Source organism: Haemaphysalis longicornis, unplaced genomic scaffold (genome assembly GCF_048455015.1).
Source record: "Haemaphysalis longicornis isolate Haplotype H1 unplaced genomic scaffold, Haemaphysalis longicornis Haplotype H1 scaffold_3, whole genome shotgun sequence".
NCBI lineage: Eukaryota > Metazoa > Arthropoda > Arachnida > Ixodida > Ixodidae > Haemaphysalis > Haemaphysalis longicornis.
Window position 1 is genome coordinate 40,052,544 of NW_027526335.1, and position 27,640 is coordinate 40,080,183.

General features: G+C 47.1%; 1 protein-coding gene across 1 annotated transcript; it reads right to left on the minus strand.

Moving 5' to 3' along the window:
• Positions 1-27,227, minus strand: LOC144175194 (solute carrier organic anion transporter family member 4A1-like). The gene is made up of 5 exons (XM_077704296.1): positions 27,171-27,227; positions 17,794-18,161; positions 14,325-14,536; positions 9,348-9,515; positions 1-197 (listed from the first exon to the last, which is right to left on the minus strand). The coding sequence occupies exons 1-5, from the start codon at positions 27,225-27,227 to the stop codon at positions 1-3; spliced, it is 1,002 nt and encodes a 333-aa protein (XP_077560422.1).
• Between the last annotated feature and the right edge of the window lie 413 nt (positions 27,228-27,640).

Genomic DNA, 27,640 nt, shown 5'->3' on the forward strand with positions numbered 1-27,640 from the left:
TCACAGCTTGTTCTGGATGTCGATGCCCTCAAATTTCATGTCGGGACACGAGACCAGCAGTGACAAAAAGGCGAACCAGGTGAATAAAGATACGGCGACGCAGAAGCGGATAGTGTTGGCGCAGCTCAGCCTCAGCTTGGAAACCACGTAGCCGCCTAAGAAGCAGCCCAGACTGGCGCTCGGGATGGCGATCATGCCTGCGCCACCGTCACGCTGGTCATTCACGAACTCTGTCTCCGCGTAAAACTATTTTTTCGAAAGACAGTCCACTGGCTTTAAGCAGGGAGCCTTGCGCATATTTAAGGCAAAGCACTAGTACATAGACAAACAGTACAGCTTTCTTTTAAGTAACCATACGAACACAATTGGTTTTTAGGAAACGAAAGGCAGAACCAATGTGTCACGAAATCGCCAAGAGAGCAGAGATGAAAGCAGATCAGAAACAAAAGATAAAAAAAATCGGCGTTTCGCTGCTGGGTCGTTCCATGTCAAACGACCCAGTCGTTAACTCGACCATCACGGATTTGTAACGTAAAAATTGTGGGTCATCCTCGGATGACCCACAATGCTCCCTTAAAGTGTTTTTGTCCAAAAAAAATTTTTTTTCTGGCCGCCCTTTTATCGACGGGGTTTAAAGAAAAGTTCCCTCTGTCGAGAAATTCATCAAAAAATCTTGTCTTCTTCAATTGCCACCATTTTTTCGTTGGCGTCATGTTGAGGACCTGTGCTGGTCTATGCCGCATTTTTACAATATTTTTACTTTTTTTGCTGTCATTACGCCGCTCAGAAAATGCACGATGTAGAGCATTTTCAAACATTTTTAGCAAATACAAGCCCATTCTATAAGCAAATGAAGCAGTTGTTTCTATACTTCACCATTTTTGAGAATTGGTAAAAATATATTGACCGTGAAAAAAGAAGAAATGTGCCAGGAAACATTTGTGTAATTTGGAAAAATATTCTTTGTGGTCCACATACACCCCAAAAGTTCACATTGTTGTACTCGTTCGTAGCAAAAATAATAAATATAAATCATTCGATAGTACAAACGATCGCCATTTCAGAAAGTTAAATAAGAAGTTTTTGTTCTAGCCGAGAAAAAATTTTGAATTTGTCCATCGATGCTACTTCACGTTACTTCAGAGAGCGCCTTCTCTGCATGACATGCGCCTGCCTACATGAAAGAAAAAGACGCGCGATCCAGTGGGGTCGCGCTGCAAGAATACCTTTCCCTGCAATGGTATTTCGTAGTGTCAGTACAGGGAAAAACGAAAATTCGTGTGTTGGTGGGAAAAGCACAACGTGGAGCTAGCGGTGGGGTGCCCATTCTATGAGTACTTGTAACTCAACTGCTGGCTGGACATGAGATGTGCATTTAAAGCATCGATAACGTGATTCCCGCTAATGCATACAAATAAGTCCGTGTGACTCGATGATTCCGCCACTGTTTGTTTTGTAATGGTTGGCATACATAAAATACCACGTATAACATACCCTGATGTTTTAAATGCATGTAGATCTGATGCCAACCGTTGAGTTTTCACATGCTCATAGAATGGGCTCACCACCACTAGCTCTACGTTGTGCGTTTCCCACCAACACGTGAATTATCCCTTTTAACCGTTTTGACGCTACCAGATACCATTGCAGTAAAATGTACTCTTGAAGCGAGAAGACGCTGCATTGCGCGTCTTTCATGCAGGCTGTCGGATACCGTGCAGAGAAGGCGCTCCGTGAAACAACTTGCTGAAGTAGTGCAGGTGTACAAATTCAAAAATTATTTTCTCTGCTAAAACAAAAACTGTTCTGAATTAGTACACTTTCCGAATAAAACTACGATTGTTTGTACTAGCGAATGCCTTGTATTTCATATTTTTACTACGAGCACAGCAATCCGCACTTTCGGGGTGAATATGGGCCAGAAAGGAGATTTTTGCAAATTTGACTCACGTTTTCTCGAACCTCATTTCTCCGTTTTTTACGGTCAATATATTTTTTTACCAATTTTTCAATATGGCGAAATACAGATACAATTGCTTCATTTGCTGAGAGAATGTGCGTGTATTTGCTAAAAATTTTTGAAAATGATAAACTTCGTGTAATTTCTGAATGGCGTAAAAAGAGCACATATTTTAAGAAATGTGGTGTAGTGCATCCAAGGGCCTCAACACGACGTTTACGAAAAAATGGTGGCGATTGAAAAAGAAGCGATTTTTCTTCTGAATTTTTTTTGACAGACCTAACTTTGCTTTAAACCCAGTAGATAAAAGTGTGGCTAGAAAAGAACAAAATTTTTGCACATAAACACTTTGAGGGAGCATCCTGGGCCATGCGAGGATGAAGCATAATTTTTGCTCAACAAATCCTCAATGGTCAACTTTACGGCTGCGACGATTGTCATGAAGTGGCCCTGCTCTGCGAGATTGAGGTTAGCCCGCCATATTACCGATGTGAGCCTGACATTCCTTTTTCACCCTGATAATCCCCCGCCAACCTATATACCAAATTTTTCGGACATATTCTTTAATAAAAATAGGCGCTTACCGATTAGGGTCGCTGCCGCCGACGCCGTCATCCCGAACTGACTTTCGAACAGCTTGGTCACGAAGTTCGCATAGCCTGAGCCGATCATGGCTGTGGAGATAAAACATCATACCAAACTTGACTGACTTAACTTCGCGAACACTCATGGTAACAACGAAGCTGCGTGGCGTTCCCGGATCGCAAGCCTAAGCTCCGTGGTACTTCTCGAAGCCATCACACCGATTCTCTGTTGCGCCAATTCCTTTTTTTTTCGTGTTCCACTGCTCGCGTCATATACTGAGAAATTTTTATTGGTTTTAAAATCGGAACACTTCCACAAGGGGTGCGGCAAGCACTTCTTGTTTTTTCAGGGGGTATTTCTTTTTGCTCTCGCAGAAATCAACCAGTCTTGTATTCTTAATTAAAAGAACTTTTCAAATGTCAATGCTGTATTGACTTGCCTAAATATGCCTTATATTCACTTTTTGTTCAACAATGTTAACAAGTGCAAATATTGCTACCAGATTTATTAGTCTAGAAAAGGTTTCCCTACGAACTCGCGCGTGCGAGTGCGGCCGGGTGGGCGTGTGTGTGCCCGTGTGAGTGTGCGTCTGCTTGTGCTTCTGCTTGTGGTTGTGTGTGTGTCTCTGTGTGTGTGTGCGTGTTTGTGTTGTGAGCGAGAGAGAAAGAACTCTCTCCTTCAGATGTTAAGCACCTGGCTTCGACGAAACCGCCACTCGTACCCTGATACCTTGGGCCCAGTAGCCGGTAGGTTCTATCTTTTCTCTAAGATCCTTCTCGTAAAGGAAGCCTAGTGGCTCCATTGTTTCGGGCATCGGCACTGTTGCCGAGACCCTCAGCGTTATGTTGATCACCTCATTCTCGGTATTCCACCCACCTTTATTTCCTTCCCTAACGATGCAAATGATTTTCTCACAGAAATCGTAAAATTTGAAATTCCTTATTAATGCTTATTGGTCACCTCCGATGGCGTGTCACTGCACACTCATCTCTCTGTCTCTCTGCGCGCGTGTGCTTGTGTGGAGAGACTATGTCGTAATGGTAGAAGCTCTGGTATTACTACACAAATGAACTGAGATAATGACCCCTGCACGACATTCTTGAGAGTCATGGTAGATATTGTATCCAAAGATGCTTTATCGGCACGATTCTAACGCGTGCCCAATTCTAACACGCAGATGAGTTTAGTTCAAAAAGTTATAAACACTAATTTTCCGGTGATTCTACCTCGGATGTGTAAACGCCACACCATGTACCTGGGAGAAGACAATTTATTTGAAGTACCCAACTGTGGCCTCAAAAATGTTTTGGGGTTCTTAGACTTGCTTATCCAGCTCCAGCTTGGCCTACAACTACAGAGAGAGAACTCTGAAAGTGTGTGGTATTATAAGCGCTTTGAACTTCTTAAATTCAGACGTGGACCCGTTGGTTCCAACGTTGTTCTTTTATGACTTCATCTTGTCAGTCTTCAGTTGAAAAGCGAAAGCGTTCGTGTGTTCGAGATTTTTGCGCACGTTAAATTTTCCCCCGTGGTCGAAATTTAATCCGGAGCCCTCCAAGACGGCGCGCCCCATCGCCTGTATAGCTTGAGAGCATGAAACCCCATAGTAAATCAATGCAATTAATCGAATCCTCAAGTTCTTGAAGACATGGTTGCTTGCGGCTTGTGAATCCTTTTCTCGAAGCCTTGCATGAAAACATGACTCCGTTTTGTTTACGCCAATCGCTCACTCATGTCACCGAGGTGCCCCTTATGCATGATACCGCTCGGTTCTTCCACCCATTTCGACGAAAAACCGAAGCTTGCCCCCTGTGCTGGTCTTCAGGCCACAGGCCGTACGTCGTCCCCGCACCAAGTTGCCCTCCCCCAGTTGCCCTCTGTGCTGCCAAGTCAACCCCACGGAGCAACACCCATGTCACGCCCTACGCATAGTGTGTGGTGGCGCCCATCTCACGGGCTCATCAGACTGTGCCAGGAGATATCAACCCAAGCGCCGCACGCCAACCTACGCCCAAATCGCATGAAAGAACCTTTATGAAAGAACCGCTACTACTCCACCTGGCCATGGAGAAGTGTGCCCCAGACGACACTCTCCCGGGCACGGTTTCTTCAGGCAAACGGGGAGTGGACCGGACTTCCCCCATCTATCCCAAGCAGGGGTTGCTACCCTGTCACCCGTGCAGAGCGCAATAGGGACGACGCAGCAAGCCAGCAATCTCTTGACCCCCCAGGTGAGCTGCTTATCGCCGTCAACCCACTGCTCACCCCAGTCTCCTCTACCCCTCGGGCCTATACGCGGAGGTCCTCAAGGAGCTTGCGGTCATCCAAACCGAAATAGTCTCCCTCAAAAAAAAAAAAAAATGAAGCTCTCCGCCAGGAGAATCACAGCTCAAAGCACGTGCTTCCTTCTCGCGTGCTTACCCCTCCCCTGCTCCTCCTCCTCCCGTTAAACAGAAGGCAGTCTTTGATGCCACATCCGTCTTCAAGGCCCTTCCCCATCAGGACGCTGCCTTGAGAGACCAGATCCCTCAGGTCGAGGGCAAATGCACAGACGCCCTTGCGACGTAATATGCTGAATACATCTGCTTTCACCAGACCCTCCTCGCCAATATAGGCACTATCCAAGGCAATATTGAGTCATGGCGCGCGGAAATGCAATCAAACGTCCGCGAACCATTCGATGCAGCAAACGTTCTCACTTCGTCCCGCACTACTCTCCCCGGATTTCGATGAACTCAACGACGAAATGCAAAAAAGGATACTCTCCGGGTCTGGCAGTGTAACTGTTGGGGGTATCGCAACAAGCGATGAGTCTTACAGATCTTTGTACAGGCCCAAGAAACTACCCCCGTTGCAATCACTCTTCATGAAGCAGGTACAAAAGTCTAGCATGCTGGCTTCAAGGCCTATCAAGGAACGCGTGATTACACCACCGCCGTTGCGGTGCATCGCAACATTTCGACAGAGCGTATACAATTTTGATAGCATCACGATCAATACGATTTAGTGGCGGTATACCCTCCGCGACCTGGTGACATCAAACTGTACGTACTAAGCCTTTATAGCTCTCCCAGATCAGTCAACCAATCGTTCTCAATTACTCTCCTGAGAAAGACGTGAGGCCGGTCCCCACACACTCCTTGTCATGGGGATTTCAGTGCGCCACATACCGCACGGGGTATCACCACAGCACCGGAAAAGTACAGCGCCTCTGGGATATATACAGGTACTCGGCTTTCGTATTGAGTCCGACCCGCAGACCCGAACGCGTGTGGGTAACAGCGTTCAGAGGGACTCCTCCCCGGACCTCACGCTCACCTTGAACGCCCCTCAGACAGCCTGGGCCAACCTGACGCACACACTAGGCAACGATCATTTCATCATTCAAACCATGCTGTCCTTAAGCAACCACTCTCCTACTCGTCTCCGCAGGACACACCTAAGGAGAAATTACGAGAAGTGCGGCGGGATCATGACGACCAAGAAATCTCACCACAAGGTCTCGAGCGCTGGGTCCCGAAAATAGTAGCTGATGTCCAAAAAAACATTAATCCCCTTGATCCATGCATACCGGCGGAAACTGTCGACCCACACCTACAACATCTTTGGGCAGCGTACTGCAGCATACAGCGCCGGTGGCGGAAGCAAAAAAATAATAGAAAACGTGGACTTAGGGTAGCTCGTCTCGAAGGAGAAATATTCTAATGCTCAGCTGAGGTTACCCGTAACCGATGGTTTGAGATATGTAACAGCATTAAAGGTACCCTAGGCATTAAACGTGCTTGGTCCCTCCTAAGGCACCTGCTTGATCCGATGGGTTCTAAGACGGAACAACGCAACCCCCTCACAGTTACAGAAATTCTTGGGAGATATAGAACAACTGCGCCTATTGTACACGCATTACATCCCCACCGGTCCTTCCATTCCCGTCGCGTCCTACCCCGGCTCGCCTAACAAAACACCAGACGCACCCATCAGGGAAGCAGAAGTGAGAAGCACCCTCCGGCTGATTCGGCCAGGATCCGCACCCGGTGCAGATGGCGTGAACAACAATCTTCTTCGCAACCTAGACGATCCTTCTATTATGGTCCTAAGTGCCTAATTTATACATTACTGGACTCAAGGCACACTTCCCCCAGCATGGAAACATGCCTCCATAACCTTAATACCTAAGCCAGGCAAACCTCTTACCGTCGAACACCTTCGCTCCATATCTGTCACAGTGTATGGGCAAGGTACTAGAACATGTAATATTTAAGAGGCTAACCACTAACATCACGAACACGGATTCCTTCTCCCCACAGCTCTGGGGTTTAGACCTAAACTGTCCACCCAGGATGTCCTTCTGCAGCTACACCAAGAGATAATTTCCTTGCCACCTAAACACGACGCAGCGGCGATTATTTGCGCTCGATTTGACAAAAGCATTCTAACAGAGTTTTCCATAGTGACATCCCCAGAGGCCTAGAGTCTATCCACTCACGAGAGCGCACTTACAGCTACGTACGTGATTTTCTCACCGCACGCACCGCCGCACTCCAGGTAGGCGAGCTCCATTCTGATTGTATCCGACCTTCTTCCATAGATAGGCACACCCAGGGTTCAGTATTGTCTCCTCTTCTGTCCAATTTGGCAATCCTGAACATCCCCAAAAAGCTAGATTCTGTACCTGGCCTCCCGTACAGTCTACATGCCGACGATATTACGATGTGGGTACCTGGAGCTAGCGGTGCTCACAAAGAAACCATCCTTCAACAGAGTGCTAATATCGGGGAGACAGAGGCGCAGCTACCTGGGTTATCCTGTTCACCAGAAAAGCCTGCCCTTCTAATTCCTGCTACCCGGTCTTGCCGTGATTCGCCGAACATCCCTCGGCAACCGGATCATACCAGAGCTGCAAAATGTTAAGGTGCTAGGGCTCGTTATGCAGCGCAATCAAAGCCACGGTAAATTCCCTTCCCTCCTTAGCTCTCAAGTCAATCAAACAATTGGCTTTATTCCACTTATTCCACAAATCACTAGCACTAACCATGGGATCAAAGAAAAAGAAGGAATCCTTCTAGTTCAGGCTGAAATCATCAATAGGATCGCGTGCTCTCTCACACCCCTACCTAAAGCTTACCGCCTCCGACATAGACAAAATTGACTGCCTTATCAGAAAGGCATACAAGGTAGCGTTACAAATTCCAGCATTACAAACGAAGCTTCGTTGACTCGATGCATCCGATTCTGCCTCCACATACGTCCACCCCCGCGCAACACTCACACAGTAGATCACGCGGAACGTAGGTGCCAGCGCGCCCGTGCCCTTACAGATAAATACCCGATCTCACCCACCACCACGTGTGTGGACACCTTGCACTACCGACACGCGGAGAGATTTGCTCTGGCAGTAGTCAGTCACCCCAACTCTTCCCCGGTCACTTCCCTCACTTTACGGACATCTTACCCTGCAACAGCGGAAGAAGCGGCAATAGCCCTCGCCCTTATCACCAGGCCGCAACCGCACATTATAATCCCTGATTCGAAGATGGCTGTTAAAAGCTTTATTCGCGGTAGGATTTCCGGGAACGGCACTCAGAATTCTCCTCAAAAATCCTCCTACTCAACCAGTCGACATCGTCTAGAAGCAGGTTCACACTGGGGCGGGAAGCAACAAGGTGGCCCACAAACCAGCACGAGTGCTCACCAGCCATGCTGGGCTCGCTCCTGCTCCTTACCACGGTGCTCGGTCGGCCCGCGATCGGCTGCTCTCGTACCACGAAGTCACGGAGCATTGCCGCCTATCTCGCCGCTGCTATACCTCTGCCCAGACACCTCTCACCAACGCTCAGGAGCGCCTATGGCGACTCCTTCAGACCAACTCCTTCGCAAGTCGTTCCCTCCTCCCCAACATCTATCCCTCTTAGTTCCCTTCACACAAATGTCCCCTCCTTGACTCCCTAGACACACCAACCCATGCCATATAGGCCAATCCCGTTAACCCACTCCCACCCCCCCCCCATCTCCAGCGCCCAGCAGTGGGAGGACGGGGTCGGCAGCTCGCAAGCGCGGGAGCAGCTGCTTCTCGTTGTCCGAGCCGCCACCGTCGCCGCCATCCTACGGACGGCGGCCACCACGCGTTTCTAGCCAACGTGATCAGAAAATAAACTGGTTTCTCCCTCCCTGTTACCTTAGTCTAGGCAAGTAAAACTAGGTTGCGCTGAAAGGACGCTTAATAGAGGTACGTTTTTGAAACCACAACGACTGAAACAAGGTGCAACATGGAACAGCTGAAGTATGTGTAACAGCTGGCTACGTTACGCATATCGACGGAACCTTTCATTCCTTCATAGGTACACCGAAATTTACTCACGCAATGTTTGATGTTTAGGATTGGATATATTTTCTCTTAGGGAGGTGTTCGTGTTCTGGTAATGCTGCCAGTCACTGTAAACATTATTTTACTTTAGAATTCAATTAACACGCTCGCGCGAATTTGAAGCAAACTTTTGGTGAAAAAAGGAAAGGTACACCTTAAAATTGTGCAAATACGGTATGTGGGAAAGGAGAATGAATTGCTCCGGACAAAAGCCTCATACTTTTCTTCTCTTTTCCCCTTTCACTGTTCGTAACCTTGTTGCCATTGTATGCGGAATAGTAAACGCTGCCACGATGGACGGTTAAAAACCTCACTCTCCTCCTCCGTCTATCCAATTAACTAGCATTATCAAAGTAAGTCCTCCTTCTGAACATATCAACGGTGTATACCACCAGAAGATACAAAGCACCACTCGGGAAAAATACACTTGGTGGAACTCACTCTCGAGAGTGGCGGCCAGGCTCATAAAGAGGAAGGTGGGGTTTCGCACCAGATTGCAGACGGCCCTGGGCATGTAGGACAACTTTGGCTCGATCTGGTGGTCGGCCTCCACCGCCAGCGAACGCCTGTCCACCTCGATCGGCTTCTGTGCCTGCAACGCGGCAGAGCCTGCCGGCCAAGTGGCAAAGGCCTAATCTGATCACCAATGAATGCAGCCGTTTCTGAAAATTCTGAACTTACGAACATAAAATCGCGTCAATTTGATGTCATCATTGCGGTCACCACGCTCAAGGCGAGCAGGGAGAATCGCGCAGCAGCTTTTGCGGCGCTTGATCCCTTCTGAACTTTCGCTTCCGTGCAGTCATCGTCCGGAAGCGTAATTCGCTCTGCGGCTGAGCCAACCTTACGCAGCTAGCTATGCAACTCGTGTCCTAATGTGAAGACATAAAAAAATAACACACCGCACATCACCCCGAAATGACTATGTATGCGTGCTGAGTTGAACAAACTTGTTATGCACACTAATTAAGAGGGAAGCGAGCTCCCGGAAATTTCGGCGGTGTAAATACATGAGCGTTAAGGGTAGAGTAATATTTCATGGCCGTGACTTGAAACTCGTAACGTGCGTGTGTTCTTCGACCGCTATTCCAAAAAGAATGACACGACATTTGAATGCCAGACTGTCCATTAACATGGGTAACGATATCTCATTCAACATAATGGATAAGTCACAATCGCAATTTTGATACGAATGAGATGAAGCCACCGCTTCCAAAACCATTCGAGCAGCCGCCCCAGGTTCGACAAACCACCACAAAACACATTGTAACGGCTCCATGTTTGCTGCTAGGATATATTCTGATAGCATAACGAATTAGCTTTATGCGTTGAAGAGTATGCTAAATCGCAAACTTCTACTGATCGAGTTAACTTTCTCGTGATAGTGTCGCATTTCTTTTACATCATCTGTGCCAGTGCCTTCGTGAAAAAATCTAAACTTGACTTAATATTCTATTCCTAACCGTTTTGCATACATCTGGATAAAAATAAAAAACGTTTACACGTAAACTATGCATGCCGTTCATGTTATCAATTGGGAGGGCGGAGATTGGCGTAACGTTGCACAAATTTTTGGTGCTGATTTTCCCCTCTATTACCATCACCTCGCAACAGACCACCAATAAATCCTTAAAGGAGCCATGAAGAGGAAACACAAGTTTGGTTCATTCGAAAGATTGCCTCGTTAGAACCATACTGACACCACTTTTAACACAAACTTCGCTCAAATAAGCTACATAATTAGGAAATAAGGGAATGACCATGCGACCCACCAGCTCATTTCCCGCAACAGAACCTATGATGTCACACGAGAATGCTCTGATTGGCGGAGGCCGGCAAAAGCAAACGCAGTTAGGCAGGGCTTACCAGTTTGCATAGTGAGCTATATGCCCGTTAAACATACTGCATATTCCTTTTATGACACTAAGAACGGTGGAGTAAATGGTTGAAGTTCCTAACAAGCACGCAAATGTGTACGCCAATGCGTACGAAACTGCCGCCGGCCGATCTCGACATCTCGCTGTCGCGTAGACGAATTTTCGGGTTCGAGGATCTTCGAAGCCAACGAACCGAACCAGCACGTACAGCCGCGACCTTGCTTGGTATCTTAATCCGTTGACAGGAGGTTGCCCGTCACATCGCCAACCAGCAAAGGTAAAAATAGAAACGAGGGGAGTAAGGAACAGCAAGCAGCGACGAGATAGTGCCAGTCGCCGCAGAAGTTTCGGAATGGTGTTGGCTTGCTGCTGTCGTTACGAGCTCGTTTCCAGTTTACAACCACTGAAAACCTCAGTTTGTTCGAGTACTTTACAATGAAATTTCGTTGTTGCGTTGTGAAATGCCCATGTAGTACGGGCAAATCGTCGAGGGAGTGCGACATCCCCGCCGGTGAGGAGATCTCCTTTCATGCATGCTGCCCAACGACGAACCTCGGCGAAGCAAGTGGCTACGTTTTGTGAACTTTGCAAACGGAGAAGAAAGGGAGCTGAAGGACGTACGAGTGTGCTCGCTTCATTTCCGATGAAGTGATTACGGCAGGCACCCTTACGTTAGCTCACTCCTGGGATATGCTGGCGCTCGTCGCCGACTTCGTCAAAGCGCTCTGAGCTTGGAAAAAAAAATGCCGTACACACCGTGCAATGACGCTCGTATCTTTCTGGTCGGAGCAGAGAGCTCGCGCGAACGGCTTTCCATACACGACACCGGCAAACTGGCATAAGCGATACTGCTACTCAAATTGAACTATTATTAACCGTAATAAAAATACGGCACATACGTACCAGCCTGTATTCGTCCGTCGCGACGGGGCTGACGAGGCAGCCGTGGCGACGTCTGGGCGTTCGTCTGTTGTGGCTATAGCGGAATGGTCGCTTTTCGGTTCATCCGCGTATCCCACAACCCCTGCCGCTCGTGCACTTAGAAGCATTGAGTGTTCAAGTGGTATGAGGTTGTTAAATGCAAGCCCGAGCTCCTCGGCGAGAGTTTTGTCCTCCGGATCAGGCGATTCCATGACTAGGGCTGCGGGTGCACTAGGTTTTACTAGTATTTTTAAAATGGCCGCCGTCTCGGTTTCGGCACAAGTTCCGATTCCTGTCTGACTCCCGCGTGTGGGTGCTATATGAAGTCGCCATACTAAGTATCTGTTTCATGGACCGGCTTGTATGACGCCATTGTTCACGTCACGAAATGTGCAATGTAGCGGGAGATTAAAAATTTTGGCTTAAATTGCCTTATTTCTCAGTGAATAACGCACCATTCGCTTCCGGGAAAGCGCTTGGGGTACTATGAAACACCTAATCTCTCGAATAAAACAAACTTTTGTTTTCTCTTCATGGCTCCTTTAAGGATAACGCTTGCCATCGGGACCAAAGCCTGTATACCCTGCTCGCACATCTTGATGACATAAACAAAAAAAAAAAAACAATCAATTCGGTTGTGTAACATTAGTGGTAGGATTGTTGTTGTTAAGCGTTATTTTCCCCTCGTGATAATCCCTTTGCTATAGCTAAATAACTGCTAAACCACCTTTACTATCATATCCAAGGGAATCTATCGTCCTCTCGAAATAATGAAAAGGGAAACTGACCTGGGAGCGCTTTGGGGAAACCGGAGATTGGCAGGCTCACGAGAAGCGCCAGACCGCCGGCTATGATGAAGCCAATCCACCAGGCACCGATCCACACGTTGCTTGATGGTGATAGGCCAATTCTATGAAGAATTTTTATTGAATATTTGCGCTGTGATGACTGATGACGCGTTAATACGGTAAAAGACGACAGCATGCAAAATAAACCTATTAAAACGGGGCAACCTTTGTGTCGTCATAGTGAGCTTTAACGTTTAACGCTCGCGTTTAACGCTTCTAAACCAAGTTATCATGAGCGGAAGCTAAAGCACACGGACAGACGGCACAGCCGGACCGCCGTCCATAATGAAACAATGACCAAGCTCACAAAAACCAGCCGCTCAAGCTTCACCTAGTCGCGTGGTAGTACAGCGGCCTGACTCCACGGCGAAATAGCTTCGACGCCTCCCTGTCACACATGCCACACTTGCCCTCCATCGGTTCAAGGTCATTACGACGAGATGAGTGACCTTGAGAGACCTGGCGTAGGAGCGCTGTCTCTAATTTAGTGTGTTTATGTGTCCTTGAGCGCGCAACAGGCAGATTTGGCGAGTTTATTTAGCAAATCCAGAACGCCTCTCAAAATGCCTTTGAATTACTGGGTTGAATTAAATGCCAGTGCAGCAACACCGCACCTAAAACTCCCCTTGGTTTTTCCCAGAAATAAAAATCAAATAAAATAAAAAAATAAAAAAATATGCATGGTAGATCAAAATGGCCCAAAATCAAACCAGGAAGGCATTATGCTACAGGTCAATAAAATATTTTGAGAATGAATATTAAGCAGTCCTCCATTATTTCTTTTTCTCAATATCAAAGCCCACTTTTATTATCCATGTGCACACAATGCTTGTAGAGTAACAAAAAAATACTTGAGTGGCATCTAGATTAATACTTTGGTTAAATGACTGCAGTAAAAAAGACATGTGCCATTAGTACGAAAAGAAACGACCTTTTTAAGATTACTTTCGACGTGGTGAAAGTTCGGTATATTTTTGCGTAGAAAAAGACTCCCCATTAACAGAGGCGTTTAGTTCGGCCCGAAAACTTTCGTAAGATACGGACCCTGTGCTTTCCAAATTCTTTACAACGCATTCTTCACATGAAATTAGTAGCTGGTGCCGATCCTTGTTTTTGGAAAAACCAGCCAGTGGTTACTACTATCGCAGATTCCAAGAACACAAAATCCGAAATTTTCGCCATGACTTTCTGCCGTTTTTTTTATTCACTGGTTGTCAGCATCACACACATTCATTCCGCCATTCTCCTCCCTTGCACTTCTCCATTACTTAGGCCTGTATGCCTCCGGATGGCAATTCGTGGCTAGCTCGCTCGCACCCAAAGAAGGGGAAAAGCGCCATTAGGAGAGGGCAGCTTACCTTTTCGGGTCCACGGAGATGTCAGTGTAAATGTTCAGAAGCATGCCACCGCTGATGAAACCGAAGGCAGGGCCGAGAATTGATGCCATGTGATAGATTCCTGGGATATTAGGCGCAACAATTACAATGGTACTTTACATTTCCACCAACCAGTGTGCCACCCATTATTTTTTTTCAAAGTTCGCTACTTTGTGTAGGCATTCTCAGCCGTCTGAACCATCCATTTTGTCCTCCATATTGTTCATTTTGCCCCAGTTTGTACTCCCCAAACACACAAAAATACGGCGTTTAACAGCCACAAATGATTCTTTCTGACCACCCGCCGCCGACTTCCGCTCTGTACCGACACACATCATGTGGACGCGATTGGTGGCGTAATCAATACCTCAAACACAGAGGCCGCAAAGAGCTTACCGATGTAACGCGGCGACATTGAGGCTGACAGGTTGTCGTCCAGGTATGCGACGGCCAGCGTATGGAAAGGGATAGTGGAGGAGCCGTGTATCAGGTTGGAAAGCATGAAGACGAAGCGGTACACGCGGAGAGGCTCGGTGTGCTGCTCTGGATCCACAGTGTTTTCAGCAGTGGCCGAATGCGGACACAGATCGGTCGCTGCCACGCTGAACCTGCACACGAAACGAAGCGTAGCATTCAGTGTTTCCGCTCCGATAGCTCAGCGAGCGATGTCCGAGGAAACTGCTTCCTGGACAAATTGTCCGACGTATATGCTTTGCTGCAAATATTGTCGAAAGGCGACAGTCTGCTGCCGCCCTGCCACGTGGAATCCCCGCCTCTTCCTGCCTCCCAGCCCTCACGCTATTCTCTTATGCTCTTCCAACTCACACGATCAATACAGTGGAGGTTTGGTGCATTCAGTTCAATTTTGCCGCAATTAGCGTAGCTCGCGTACCATCTGGTGGGACCATTGCTTTTTTCGTTGTTGCGGCTTGATTCGCCATTTTTTGTTTTATTCTCAAAGCAATTAACTAGGCAGGCAGGCCCCAAATGTGGTGTATCTGGCACACAGATGAGCCGCGCAACAGCGGCCGACTGGGACTCAACGAAGTTAAAAAATGGTATAGTAGAGTTGAAAACAAAGTCACATAATTTTTGGTCTCCGTGGGGTTTGGACCAGAGACCTCCGGGCTGCCAGACGGGCAGGCATCCCCTACAACACCACTTTAAATAGGCGTGAGTGAGTTGTGGCCATCCACTTAGAAACCCGTGTTGCAGACATGTATTGAGGACTTGTGGAGTAAATTTAGTATGCTAATTGCAAAAGTTGCAAATATAGACACTACCACAGCAAGGGCTGGATCAAACGCGTCGCATACAGCTGCCATTCCAAATGCAGGGGTTGTGTAATCTTTTTGACATCGCTTCACACCGAACACCCGCTTGGGAAGCAGTGCAGTCAATTGCGACACATTAATTTACGTCAAGAGGAGAGTAGGCGTTCTAACCCAAAAGCGCATTTCATTGGTATCGGGAGGCACATACTGGCCTGCAGGCTCTCTGCGCGGTTGAACACGATTAAAAAGAAGTTTAGGCCACTACGACCAAGTTGATATCAATGAGCGAGCTGCGTGAACAGTATAGTCAATAGGTATTCGTACGGTATGAAGCTTTTCCCTTCAGCAAAAAGTTCCAAAAAACCTCACAGGTAGCATCCAGTAATTGAAGCTTTACGTGGGCCGTGGCTGAATGTCAGAGAGGGCTAAAAGGGACGGGGTGCAAGAAAAGTTTCGCTCTCAAAGTCATCCCATCGTCTGACAAATACTGCATATATAAGTTCGACATCACGATGACTTAAACTTCAGCTATATATGGGAGTACAGTTGCGTTTTCCGTATCCGAGAGAGATTGACACTGACGAGAATGGATGTCACCGGCATGTACTCGGTTACATCAGTGGCATTATAACAAGCTCAAGCAGATACAGTTCTTCGAATGTCTCCACAGTCCTCAAGCATGTCTCCACAGTCCTCACACAGTCCCGATGCTTTGCCGCCCTACGCTCCCAATGCTCCCAGAATGTTTGATTACACGACGAGACATTAGGTATACAGCAGGAAAGGAAAAGCAAGAGGCCAACCCGTCTTTGACCTTGGGGTGCTAGAAAACACCTCTGCTCATTGTAACTTGTGACCGCCCACCAGAGAAAACCGGCCATGCTACGGGAGAACGTCATCCACGCAACAGCTATAGCATTGTTGCCCGCAATCGACGTAAGAAATGAACACGAAGCGCCCATTTCTACAAGCAAGGGTAAGGTTTCGAACACGGGTGAGGGATTGGAGCTGTAGATGGGAGCGTATTCCCGTTGGTGTAAGGATGCTGAATAGGAACATTCTTGGCCCCTGATCTGCAATCCCCCGTCACACACACACAAATTTTCGCTGCGTCTGTTCTCAAGCCCAATGCGGCTTTGGCAGGCCTGCCTTCCTATATTTCTGCAGTTTTTGCGCAATAAAGCATTATTACTAATAATATTAATATTATTGTTCTTAATATTATTGTTATCTTTCCTTTTCTTTTTGTTTTTTGTGTTTTTTTTCTCCTGCGACAGCACAAAGGCCCAGGGTGTTCCTGGTTCAGTTCAGTTCAGACACTTGCAGAATTTTCATTCGCTAATACACTCCCTCTTATTCTCTTACATGGAACTATATAGAATATTTCTTTGTTCCGCATATTGAATGGATCTTGTTCTAGTTATAGTAACTCCTTTTTGCCTGCTTGCCTTACTATATGGATAGTATGCTGTTTATATGACTTCTTTGTTGTTTTATATTTTATGGATTGCTGCTATAACGTTACACGAATATCTGTAGTGTGCGGATGTTCGGTTTCATCTGTACGATGTATTCACGAATTCTCTTGTATCCTGACAGTTTTGTTTGTGTTCATTGCAGGTAGTGTATACGCTATCTACGTTTTGAAGTGGTTTGTACGGTATACTTCTCAATATACATTGTAAAAGTTATTTTTTTCTACTCTTCTATCTTTTACGTTGTCAAAGTGTTATTTCCTTTCACTTTTCCCCTTTTTTTCCACTTGTATCTATCTGTGTGCCAGCACCAAGGCCTCACGGCTGTTCCTGGGCAGAATACATGATTGGTTGATTCATTAAATATTGATAAATATTTCATTGACAAATATACCTGATGTATCGTTTGCCCGTGGGCACAACGCTATTAAAATTTAATAACAACAAAAGCAACTGTTCTCATTTGGGGCTCTGGGTCTATCCGATGAGCCGAGCTAGCCTTTGCCGCTATGATCAATATTCCCAGTGACGAAGCTGCATACGCATACACATGACTAACTGTTTTCGAATGTACAGTTACGGCCACTAACACAGGAAACACGGAGCAGCTGGCCTCGCTCCGCGGAGCGCTACGACGGGCGCCACAGGAAGTATTACGGTGCAAGCGATATCAGTGCCAGCGGCGGAGCTAGGTGAGCGTCAACTACTACGGCTCCTCCCAGTTCGCCGCGAGCGGCGAAACCTAGAAAGTTGTTTGTACCAGAGCACGTGCGGCGAAGTGGGAGGAGGTGTAACAGACGACGCGCAGCCGGGCTCCGCCTCTGGCTCTGATTGCGCTTGCGCTTACGCCGCAATAATTCGCGCGGCGCCCGCTTCGTGGTCCGAGAAGGGCAGCTACGCGCGCCGTGTTCCCTGTATGAGTGGCCGCGACTGTACATGCATGAATGAAAGTGTACGATAAATGGCTTGACATGTGGCCAGGAATGAATTTTTTAAGTGTTCAGGCCTCAATAGGGGGTGCCGGTCTTCGTTCAAGAAAAGAATCTTTGGGGCGGGACAGCCAACCCGGCCACTCTTCTTCAGAAACCTTTGCCTGTCTCTCATCCAAATGCTTACCTGTACTGGGGCGCGATGAAGTGGGGAGTACTAAAGATGAAGGAGCCGATGGCCATGCAGGCGGAACCAATGGCCATGAGGCGGGGCTTGTGCATCTCGCCGCCGAAGAACGTGACGGGCGCCAACAAAATCAGCGAGCCGATGTTGAAGAAGGAGACGATCATGCCAGACTCGAAGCTGCGCAGGTGGAAGCGCCGCTCGAGCGTGGGCAGCGCCACGTTGATGTAGCCGTTGATCAGCATGCCCTTTATGAAGACGGCCGTCGAAAAGCACAGCAGCACCCACTGGGGGGACACGAATCGTTGCATCGCGGCCGGGAACATGCCGAACCAGCCGCACCTCGTTTCTTCGAAGGGACGCGTCTGCAGCTATGTGAACACATCGCACAGGTTGTTAAGAATACCCGTGTGGCTAGAGTGTATGTTTTAGAGCAAAGCTGTGTACCTCTACCCGCCAAGAGTTTCATCTCCATGGGCAAAAACGCCAAAGACACCGAGCGCATGCGTCACGCTAATCAGGCATACAGCACAGAGCTCAGAATTTGTTTAAGAATAAACCACAAAACAACCCTAGAAACTGCATTGTGGCCGATAAGGCGCTTGTGAACAATGGGACCCTTCCACCATGTTTTCATGGTAAAGGTTATGTTTGCAAGTTATCTTTGAAGGCAAGACAGGACTAGTGTCACTAAATAGAGCAGTTCTTGCCGAAGGCGCTGAGTGCATGCGCCAGGTTAGGCAGGAGCCAGCATTTGCCTTCAGTTAAGCCGAGCGTGGGGTCAGTAGATAAGGTAGTCAGGCCCCTAGGTGAGCAACAGAGGGTAATTTGTCGCTCCTCAGTTTTGTGAGGTTGCCACATCTAGAGCCTCACCGCTAACTTCGACCGGGTCATTTTCAACAACACTACTGATGATGCAGCAAAATGGCATCTCTGGACCCCCTTCTGCTGCTGAAATGCTATTGGACGCGTTATCTTTGATTAGCATTCGCAAGGACACAGCCGCAGAGCAGGGAGGACAAGCAAAGCCTACCAGAGTTGACAGATAAAAATGCATTAACAACAAAATGGCGCCAACCATGAACCGTCGCGGTGTAAACAAATGTCACGTAGTGCGAGCTCACTAATGATCATGGCGGCGGTGACCGCATATTAGAGTACCGTCGTATATAAGACAACCATCGCATATACCTACGTATGTTATTTGAAGGTGAGAAGCAGGTAGGGGAAATTTCTAGAGCGTAAGCGGAACGGTTATCAAACACTTCCTCTATACTGCTACGCTGTGTTTGCGCATCTGTCTTCATTTTCGTTTCTTCGTCCTTTGGCGCGAATTTCTTCAACAGGCCGACTGGCAGGACTTCACTCGACAGCTCTCCCAGAATCCGAACTCTCCGTACCTCGTGTGCACCTGTTCTACCCATGTGCCATCACGTTCATACTCTAGCGACACGCACTAGTCTAACCCTTGCTTCCCCTCTGGCAGGAGACCCTGTTAGCGCGGTGGCAGCGCACTCAGCTGCCGTTCTAGAGACCCGGGCTCAAATTTCCAATTAGCTCGAATGTAATTATTTCATTTATTTTCTACGTCGACGGGGGTCACTGTTCGCGCTTGATGAGAGAAAATGCTTTCGCCTCAAAACAGGAGTAAAGGCCTACCGTGTGCCAGGCAGGTCCGGTCTCTGTTCTTTTTTTCTTTGGCTCAGTGTTTTGTCACGCGGTGTATGAAGGGCGCTTTAAAGATGGAAAAAGAAGGAAGCAAGAGAGGGGGTACGAAAATCACAGGTGGTAAGAAAATCGACATCGGTGGTCTAGTATGAAGGTAGGCATGTTTTCGAGGTGCGTGGAGAATGTTCGTTAGCGACGTGCAGTGTCTGTATTCTTGCACCCAGCCGTTGCAGTAATCCGCCCCTGTTAACCCGCCGCGGTGGCTCAGTGGCTAAGGCGTTGTACTACTGAGCGCAAAAAGGCGGGTTCGACTCCCTAGCCGCGGCGGCCACCCTTCTGATGGAGGCGAAAAGCAGTAACGCCCGTGTGTGCGAGATTTCGGCGCACGTTAAAGATCGCCAGGTGGTCAAAAGTAATCTGGAACCCTCCACTACGGCGCGCCTCATCACCTGTGTAGCGTCGGCGCGTTAAACCCGCCACAATCAATCAATCATCCTCGCCTCTTGTCGTACGTCCTCCACTTGGGTGGCACCTTACAATCCCTGAGGTTACCGTGGCTGTCGCAACTCGGCGCTACGGGATTTGTCGCTCACGGTCGACGCCACTGACGACGCCGGCTTCTATGTCACCCTGGGCCCGTGACGCTATGCTCGAAAACAGACAGCATAACCTCGGCTGCTCCTCTCATCTTTTCCTGCATCTCAGTTCATTGGAGGGTAATTCTGAGCGAAAGCACCCCTGGCTGTTTGAAAGAATTGTTGTTTTGTGTAGACGTACATCGCAGCGGAAATTACTAGCAAAAAGTTTTAATTTACAACGGCGCGCGGAGATTTCCGAAAGTTTAGGCAAAGCGTGGTAGCTCAGGGACCGCTCCATCAGGAGTAGGCCTGACTTGGCTTGCGTGAAAATTTAAGGGCGCGCCGATAAAAAGAGTTATTAGTCGCGAAAGAGTACGATGGTACGCGCACATCTCTCAATGGCAGCTCTACGGACTGCTCCATTAAAGAGATAGTGACACCAACCGGCAAGTTGGTTTCGAACGAAAGTCTGACCTTACCCTACTAATTTAGCGTTGATTCGGTGCCGAGAGATGCCTAAATTGCTCAAATGGGATGCAAACAGCGGCTGCTACCTTTGAGTAGAGAAAAACCGGAAGCAGGCGAGGCATCGGTGCTGTATAGCGGTATTGGCGGTGAGCGCGTACACAGGCGGCGCTGCGAAGCGCGCCTCCGTGACGTCAGCTTAGGGATTCTCGCATTTGTCGTCTGCTTCACTCAGGATCGCTCTCCCTGCTGTTTCTATGCGCTCGGTCAACGTCTGATGCTTGTCGGCACCAGAATTGGCGTGTGGGTAACTTTTTATCATAATAATAGGCTTAAAATCGCATACAATAGCTGATGGTGTCAATTAAAGTATAGTTTTGGATACCGCTACGGGAGAAACATTGCCGGCGCCACCCCATTCCTTGCGAAGCCGGTCCTGTGCGGAGCGCGAAGAGTCGGAGCTAGGCGTCAGCTTCTCATGTAAGCATTCGAACAAAAGGAACAGTCAGCTGCTAATAACCGACAACAGCGAAAACGGAAGACCAAAACAAATTCTAGGCCTTCAGCGCTGTCGGCTGTGGCAGAAGGCATCACGATTCCCGGTAATCATATGTAAGGTAAAACAGTTTTTGCAACCTTGCCGAACGCTCGAACGCGTTTTGTCACATCACTTTACGTTCTCAAGGCATGAAAGTTTGCCGACATACACTATAGACGGCAAAAACTGTAGGTTGAGTTCCAAATAACCCAGTGTGTATATACGCGCGTGCCGATTCTATACCAGGTATCTAACAAGTATGGATGTTTATTGAGCAAAACGAGTCACGTCTTCGTTAAATTTATAGTAACACATATATGTTTGTCAAGACCTGGAGGGATATTTCGGAACATTTTTCACAGCCATATCTTCCCGATATTCGGATATGCGTTATAGGAAAACTGCACTCAAGAGGAGGAGGAGAAGGAAGGGGAGGAGGGGAAAACTTTTGTTTAACAATTAAATCAATCTGGTTAGTGGGCCGGGTCCTCAGTCCAGGACAAGAGAGTAAAAGTAATTTTCTTCAAATTGTAGAACGCCATCCCGAGTAGAATATGATTGGTTCTTCGCGCCTGGAAGGGTTGAAAAGCAATAAAGAGCTACTTGGAATTCTTCTTCGGTTTCGAGTCTTGTAATATATGCAGGTATTCAATTTATTACGTTAGTTAGCGAGTATGTCATGCCTTCAACACCGTAATCATGTTATCATTGTTCGAGTTGAGAGTCACTTCGTTATGATAACGATATAATTACGATAGAAATTCGGAGCACAAAAGCCGCCTTCGAGCACTGTGGACCACGTTGTTTAGGGCGCGATCGCGGTGGCGTAGCACAAACCTTCTCATTGTATTTGCATGTGAATAAACAAAGCACGCTGCGGATATGCACCTTCTTGCACGCAGCCGTAATGAAAGCCAATTTGTGAAGAAGGGAATGTATGCCGTACAAAATGAAGGAAATATCCACACGACCTTTGTGAGGCTCCCAAACATTCCGAAACCTCCTAATAAGAAGTTGGTGACGGCGCAGAAAAATTAATGCGTTGGGCAGAAAAAAAAGCAAGAAACATTAATCCGATACAAGACAACAACGAAAGAAACAGAAGAAACCCGCTTTATTTCCTGCTGTGCGATGAGCGTGTAGAGGCCGCTGCTTGGTACGTAGTATTAGACTGTTGAGTCTTCATAGGAGCATCTCAAAAATACTGCAGGGAAGCCTACGCATTTTGAATACTTATCGAGAAGCTCTGATGACTGATCCTCGCGAATAAGCAAGAAAGGACGAGTTACACACGATCTTCTGACCGATACTCTGAAGAAAGTTGTTCTCCATCTCTTCGTGTGTTGCAAACTTGTGGGGGATACAGCTTCAAATTATTCAGATGCGTCAGAAGCTGGCAAAAGAACTGAGTCACTAGAAATGCGCTTTTTAACGCACTACAGCAACGAAGCGGGCGATTCCTAGCCCAGGCACTGTTGCCCCTCACAAGCGGAGTGTAGCAGACGACAGGGGCGCGAATCCCTAAGCCGACGTCAGAGCCAGGGGACGCCACTCAAAGGTCTCACCGCCAATAGAAGCAACCGAATACAACACTGCCACGCACTGGCATTTTGGTCAGTTTCGCTTAATCAGTGGTATTTTCCCGAACTCCCATATCCTTCGCAGCTGTGCAACGCTATGCAAAATGTTTCTTCATAACATCCGTGATCAGTATTGACACTTCGTTCAAAAAAAAACATTGTTCTTATGAGGCCTCAAGAATGTTGGCGTCGTACGAACCACTCGTGCATAGCTGGCACGCTTCCTGGAAAAGCGGTACCGCCGTCCTGTTAGTAGTAGTAGTAGGACTTTTATTGTTAGAAGAAGGATGGAAGGAGATAGGGGTGCAGACTTGAGAGGGAGTTCGTGGGTTGGTGCCCGACGTCCAGGGCTCCCGATACAACGGCTCCCATCTCGGCTCTCTGGATCCGACGTAGCTGATCTTCGAGAGATGAGCTGGTAAGGGCTGCCTCCCCTGTCTCGATAGGATTAATCTTGCAAATAGTGTTTTCCTTTGGCCAGATGTGAGGGCACGCCCATGTTGTGAGAAATAGCGTGGCTATCTCCGCATTTTGTGCACGTTTCTTGGAAGGAATTGGGGACCATTTCTGCCAGTCGTGCTTTGTTTGGGTACGTGTTTGTTTGTATTCGCCTCAGCATTTGAGCTTCTATAGCCTTTAATTCCTTATGTGGAGGAGGAAAAGTAATTCTCTTCTACCTAATAAGAAAGAGTCTTTCTCTATAGTTTTCGGTGAGGGGGTGTGTGATAGGCGTGATCGTCAGGTGTGCGGTGTGTGAGTTCACGCTCTGCCTGGTCAGCTGCTTCATTACCCTCCAGTCCTTCGTCCAGGGCACACCATGTGATATATTTTTTCTTCAGTTCAGGTGGAAGAAAGTTTTTGAGGCGTTTTGATATTCTTTATGGCGCCACTCTCCGTTTCTTTTGTGTTTGACTGTCTGTCATACAATCCTGCAGAGTTCCCTTGAAATTTGTGACCACTAGTGTGGCGTTGGTTTTGTCAGATCTTCCGGCATCCGTATAGACTGTTTTCATGATCCTAGAATTTATTTCTAAGGTATTTAACTCTCGCTTGCCTTCTGTATTTGTGTGCAGTGGGGTCCGTGTTTTTCAGTAGGGGAAGACTTTTGGTGTGACCGTGCTGTTCAGGTTTTAAGTCCGTCATGGCGTCCCGTCGCGTTCTTTCTGGGGACTACCTATCTTCCAAAAGATCGATCTTCCAATTTTATTGGGGGCAAGTATTTCCTTCTGGGCGATTAGTAATGCCTTCTTGATCTCTTTGAAGGTGTACACTCCTAATTGAAAGAAGTTTTGCGTGGACGTGTACAATGGTAGGCCCAGTGCTGCTTTACATGCCGCCCTGATGATAATGTTTCTTCGTTCTTCTTCTTGCTTGTTTAGGTTGTGATACCGTAAGCTGTACACCAGCCTACTCAGAATGAGGGTTTGCATGATTCCTTATGTTTTCTCTTTACTCAATCCGGCTCTGCCTTTAATGATTCTCTTCACTATTCGGGCTAGCTGGGTTGAAGATTTACTAATTTTGACAATTGTGAGATCGGCTCTTCCGTTTCTCTGTATGGTCAATTCCAGGACGCGAATGTTGTCCCTTTCTGAGATTACGGTTTGGCCAATCTTCACAGCTATCTTCTTTTTCTTGTCGCTGTTTCGGTGCGCGTGGTTCATACTATCTCTGATTTTTCCGGGGCGTACTGGAGTCTGTTTTGGCCTGCCAGCGTTACTACCCAGTTTACGGCGTTCTAACAATGCCTTTCTTTTCCTGTAGTTGACCTTTGCGTCACCCATATCGTTATCATCTGAATAGATGACTGAATATCATCTGAATATCATCTGAATAGATGACTGTCAAACGTTTGGGAGTTCTCTCAGTTTGTTGGTTATCTTTATCACCGAATTGTTAAAGAGGAGAGAGGATATGATGGATCCCTTTGGCGTGCCTGCATTTCACATATATGAAAGGGCTCCTATCTGAGGTCGCCGATTCCTACCGTTGCTTTTCTGTTGGATAGGAACGCTGTGGCGAACTTGAAGGTTCCTTCGCCGCAGCTCATTTTGCTGACAGTTTCTAAAATGGCTTTGTGGGATACGTTACCAAATTCTACCTTCATTTCTAGGGTTTAGATAGAGTGTTCTCCCTGCGCAATCTTCTTCATTACTTCTTCCTTTAAGAGTAGGAAGGCGCCCTGTGTTGACAGTCCTGCACGAAAGCCTATGATGCTATTTGGGAAGATTCCGACATCCAATTGGTGATAATTCTCTCTTAGAGTTTCCTTACGCATGACCTAGGAGAAATAGGACTAAGATTTTCTATTGTAGGCGACTTTCCCGGTTGGCAATAGATACAATATCTAATTGTCGCAATTCTGCTGGTAAAATGTACCGTATCCAAAGTTTTGGATATATGTATTGTGTTGTCTTCCACCTGCTATCTCCCATATTTCTTAGCACGGCATTTGTGACTCCATCTTCTTTTGGGGCACTGTTTTTCTTAGCCTACATCATTGCATTGAGGACTTTTTGGATATTTCCCTGCCCATACAGTCATTCTTACTTTCCTTGTACGTGTTTGGGTGGGTCTCCCTCTTTTGTGCTGTGCAGTGATTATTTTTGAGGGCCTCGATAAGGTCTTCGTCACTCCTAAGGAAGGTGTGCGCTACTCTTTCTGGCTGTTTTCCCGTCTCGTGGAAGTTGGGTCTAGCATGCTTTTGAGTATAGCCCATGTTCTAGACGTGCTCCTCATTCCTTTAAGCGAGATCGCAGAAATTATTCTAGTTTTGTCGGGCTAGTTGGTCTCGCATTCGTTTGCTTGCCTCATGATTTCCTTAAATCGTTGTGTGAGTTTGCCGTTTTTTATTCCTGCATTTTTTCTTGAGGCTTCTCTTGCATCCCACAGGTGAGCTAAATGGTTGTCTGTGTTAGCGGACTGTTCAGTTCTCTGTATAATCTTTGTGACGTTCTTGTGTTTATTTTGAACGTTGTCACACCAGGGGCTAATTTCCTCAATTATCGTTTTGTTTTTTTCTATTTTCATGAAGTCTGTATTTTTTCTGGGTGGTTAGTTTTGCCACACCTAGTGGCTTCGAAAATTTGGTTGCGGTGACCTTTATAGGTATGATGTTGTGATCACGTCCGAGTGTTTCTTTTGTGCTAGTCCAGGTGATATCATTCTCGGTTTCTTTTGTGAAGGTCAAGTACTGGCTTGTGTCTCTAGCGTGTTCATTGCCGGACCTGGTGCGATACGTTGGGTGATTGATGTAGATTACTCCCATCTATTCAATTGCCCTGAGAAGTCCATCTTCTTCCCTGTGTGGAGCATTGCAATTTCCCGTGATGTATGTTTTGCTGTTTCTAAGAACTTTGCTAGATTCCCAGAGTAGATCTTCGAAGCCATTTTCCTTTTCTGATGGGGAGCTCTACACATTTGAGACAAAGATGCTGTTTTACCCTTTTGTTTGGTACCACTTCTATACGTGTGCTGATGGTTGTACCGTGAGTAGGGTGTGGTAAATTGCCGTGACGTCCTTGTTAACATAGGTCGCTACTCTAAGGTGAGGCGTTGCGTTTATCGCTGTGTAGCCCTTTATATTAGTTTTCCTTCCCGCTTCTTGTAAGCATATGGTATGTAGCTTTACTATCGACGCTTCGATTTATAGCTCTAGACTGTGTCCTTTCTTCCTGATGCTACCGTTTCACTGCCAGATTTCCAGGTTTTCATTTTGCTATTGCTTTCTATGGATCACTACGGGCAGTTAGAGCAATCCAGCGGCCACCAGAAAAAGCGTTTCGCACGCCGGACGATTTAACCTTTTCCGGTGCAAGTTGCGTCGTAGAGCCAGTGGCGGCAGCACCCGTGAACACATTTCCGCTATTTTCTGCCCTATTTTAAAAAAAGCAACACGTAAGAATAGTATATTCGTTTGCTCGGTGAGCTAGCCTATCGATCAAGAGCAACTTGTGTTTTAACTTCAGTGTCCCGTTAAAAATAAATTTTAAGAAGAAAGAAGAAACATGTTTTGCAGAACCTCCCTCTCCCACAAAAAGCACCACGCGTTAGCGGTCGCGCGCAATTTACAAGCATTCGAATGTGCACCCTGAGAACTAATTGACCCGCAGCTGACTGTACTTGACAGCGGTTGGGCCGAACTTTAGTCTATTTTCTTCACATGTAGACACCTTTGGGGGCATCTCCGAAAGACAAACACACAAACGCTTTAAAACATCTTACTATGGCGTAATAAATGTTCCTGTCTGAGTGTAGTTGACGTATCCTGGTACAATCTACGGAGCCCAGCACAGGAAGGTTTATTATTCATTTTAAAATTCCGCAATAAAAATGTCACGCTTTGTCATATCTTCTTATTCACAATGAGTGATAGATCCGCATGTTTGCTTTCCTGGAAAATATTTAACCAAGTCAGTGAACTTACTCGTTCAAGTTTGTTTTCTTGTTTACTTATCCCTGTCGATCGTTTGCTTCTTTCCGCATTCACGGGCCTATCGAGGTTTCTACTATAAACAGCTTCTCAAACGCGGACAAGCCGTCGGGGAGTACCTCTGCGGCAGCAGGGGGGGATGCGGCGTCGGGGTCCGGCTCCTGCTCGGCTACCATGGTTGCCTGCTGTTAACAGGAACTGCGGGTGTTAGTCCGTTAACCGGCTGCAGCAAATCCTACACAAGCGATGCAACACAGATCACCAGTTGTGGAAAAAGCACATTTAAACAGCAAAAAATATAAAATTATTCAAGATTTGTTTATGGTTTTACGACATATTTTAATCCAATTGTGATCCCTTATTTTACTTTTCCGTAGAAGTCCAGAGGCTCAGTTAGAGTGCAAAGCCCGCAAGATGATAAAATCCATTCGCGGCAGCGTCGCGGCCTCCGCCATTACGTCCAGCTTGTTCGAAATCTGATTTGATGCTTTTTAACACGAAAGTGTTTTGCGCCTGGATACACGAACATTTCACACGTCATATCCGTAACGAAACTGCCGCCAGTACAATGAAGCAAGTGGCCTGTAAA

Coding starts and splice junctions, on each gene's coding strand:
- LOC144175194 (XM_077704296.1), bottom strand. CDS start 27,227: ATGGTAGCCGAGCAGGAGCCGGACCCCGACGCCGCATCCCCCCCTGCT. Junction 18,162..27,170: donor CCCCCCCTGCTGCCGCAGAG/GTACTCCCCGAC, acceptor GTGTTCACATAG/CTGCAGACGCGTCCCTTCGA. Junction 198..9,347: donor CCTGGCCGCCACTCTCGAGA/GTGAGTTCCACC, acceptor ACGGTGGCGCAG/GCATGATCGCCATCCCGAGC.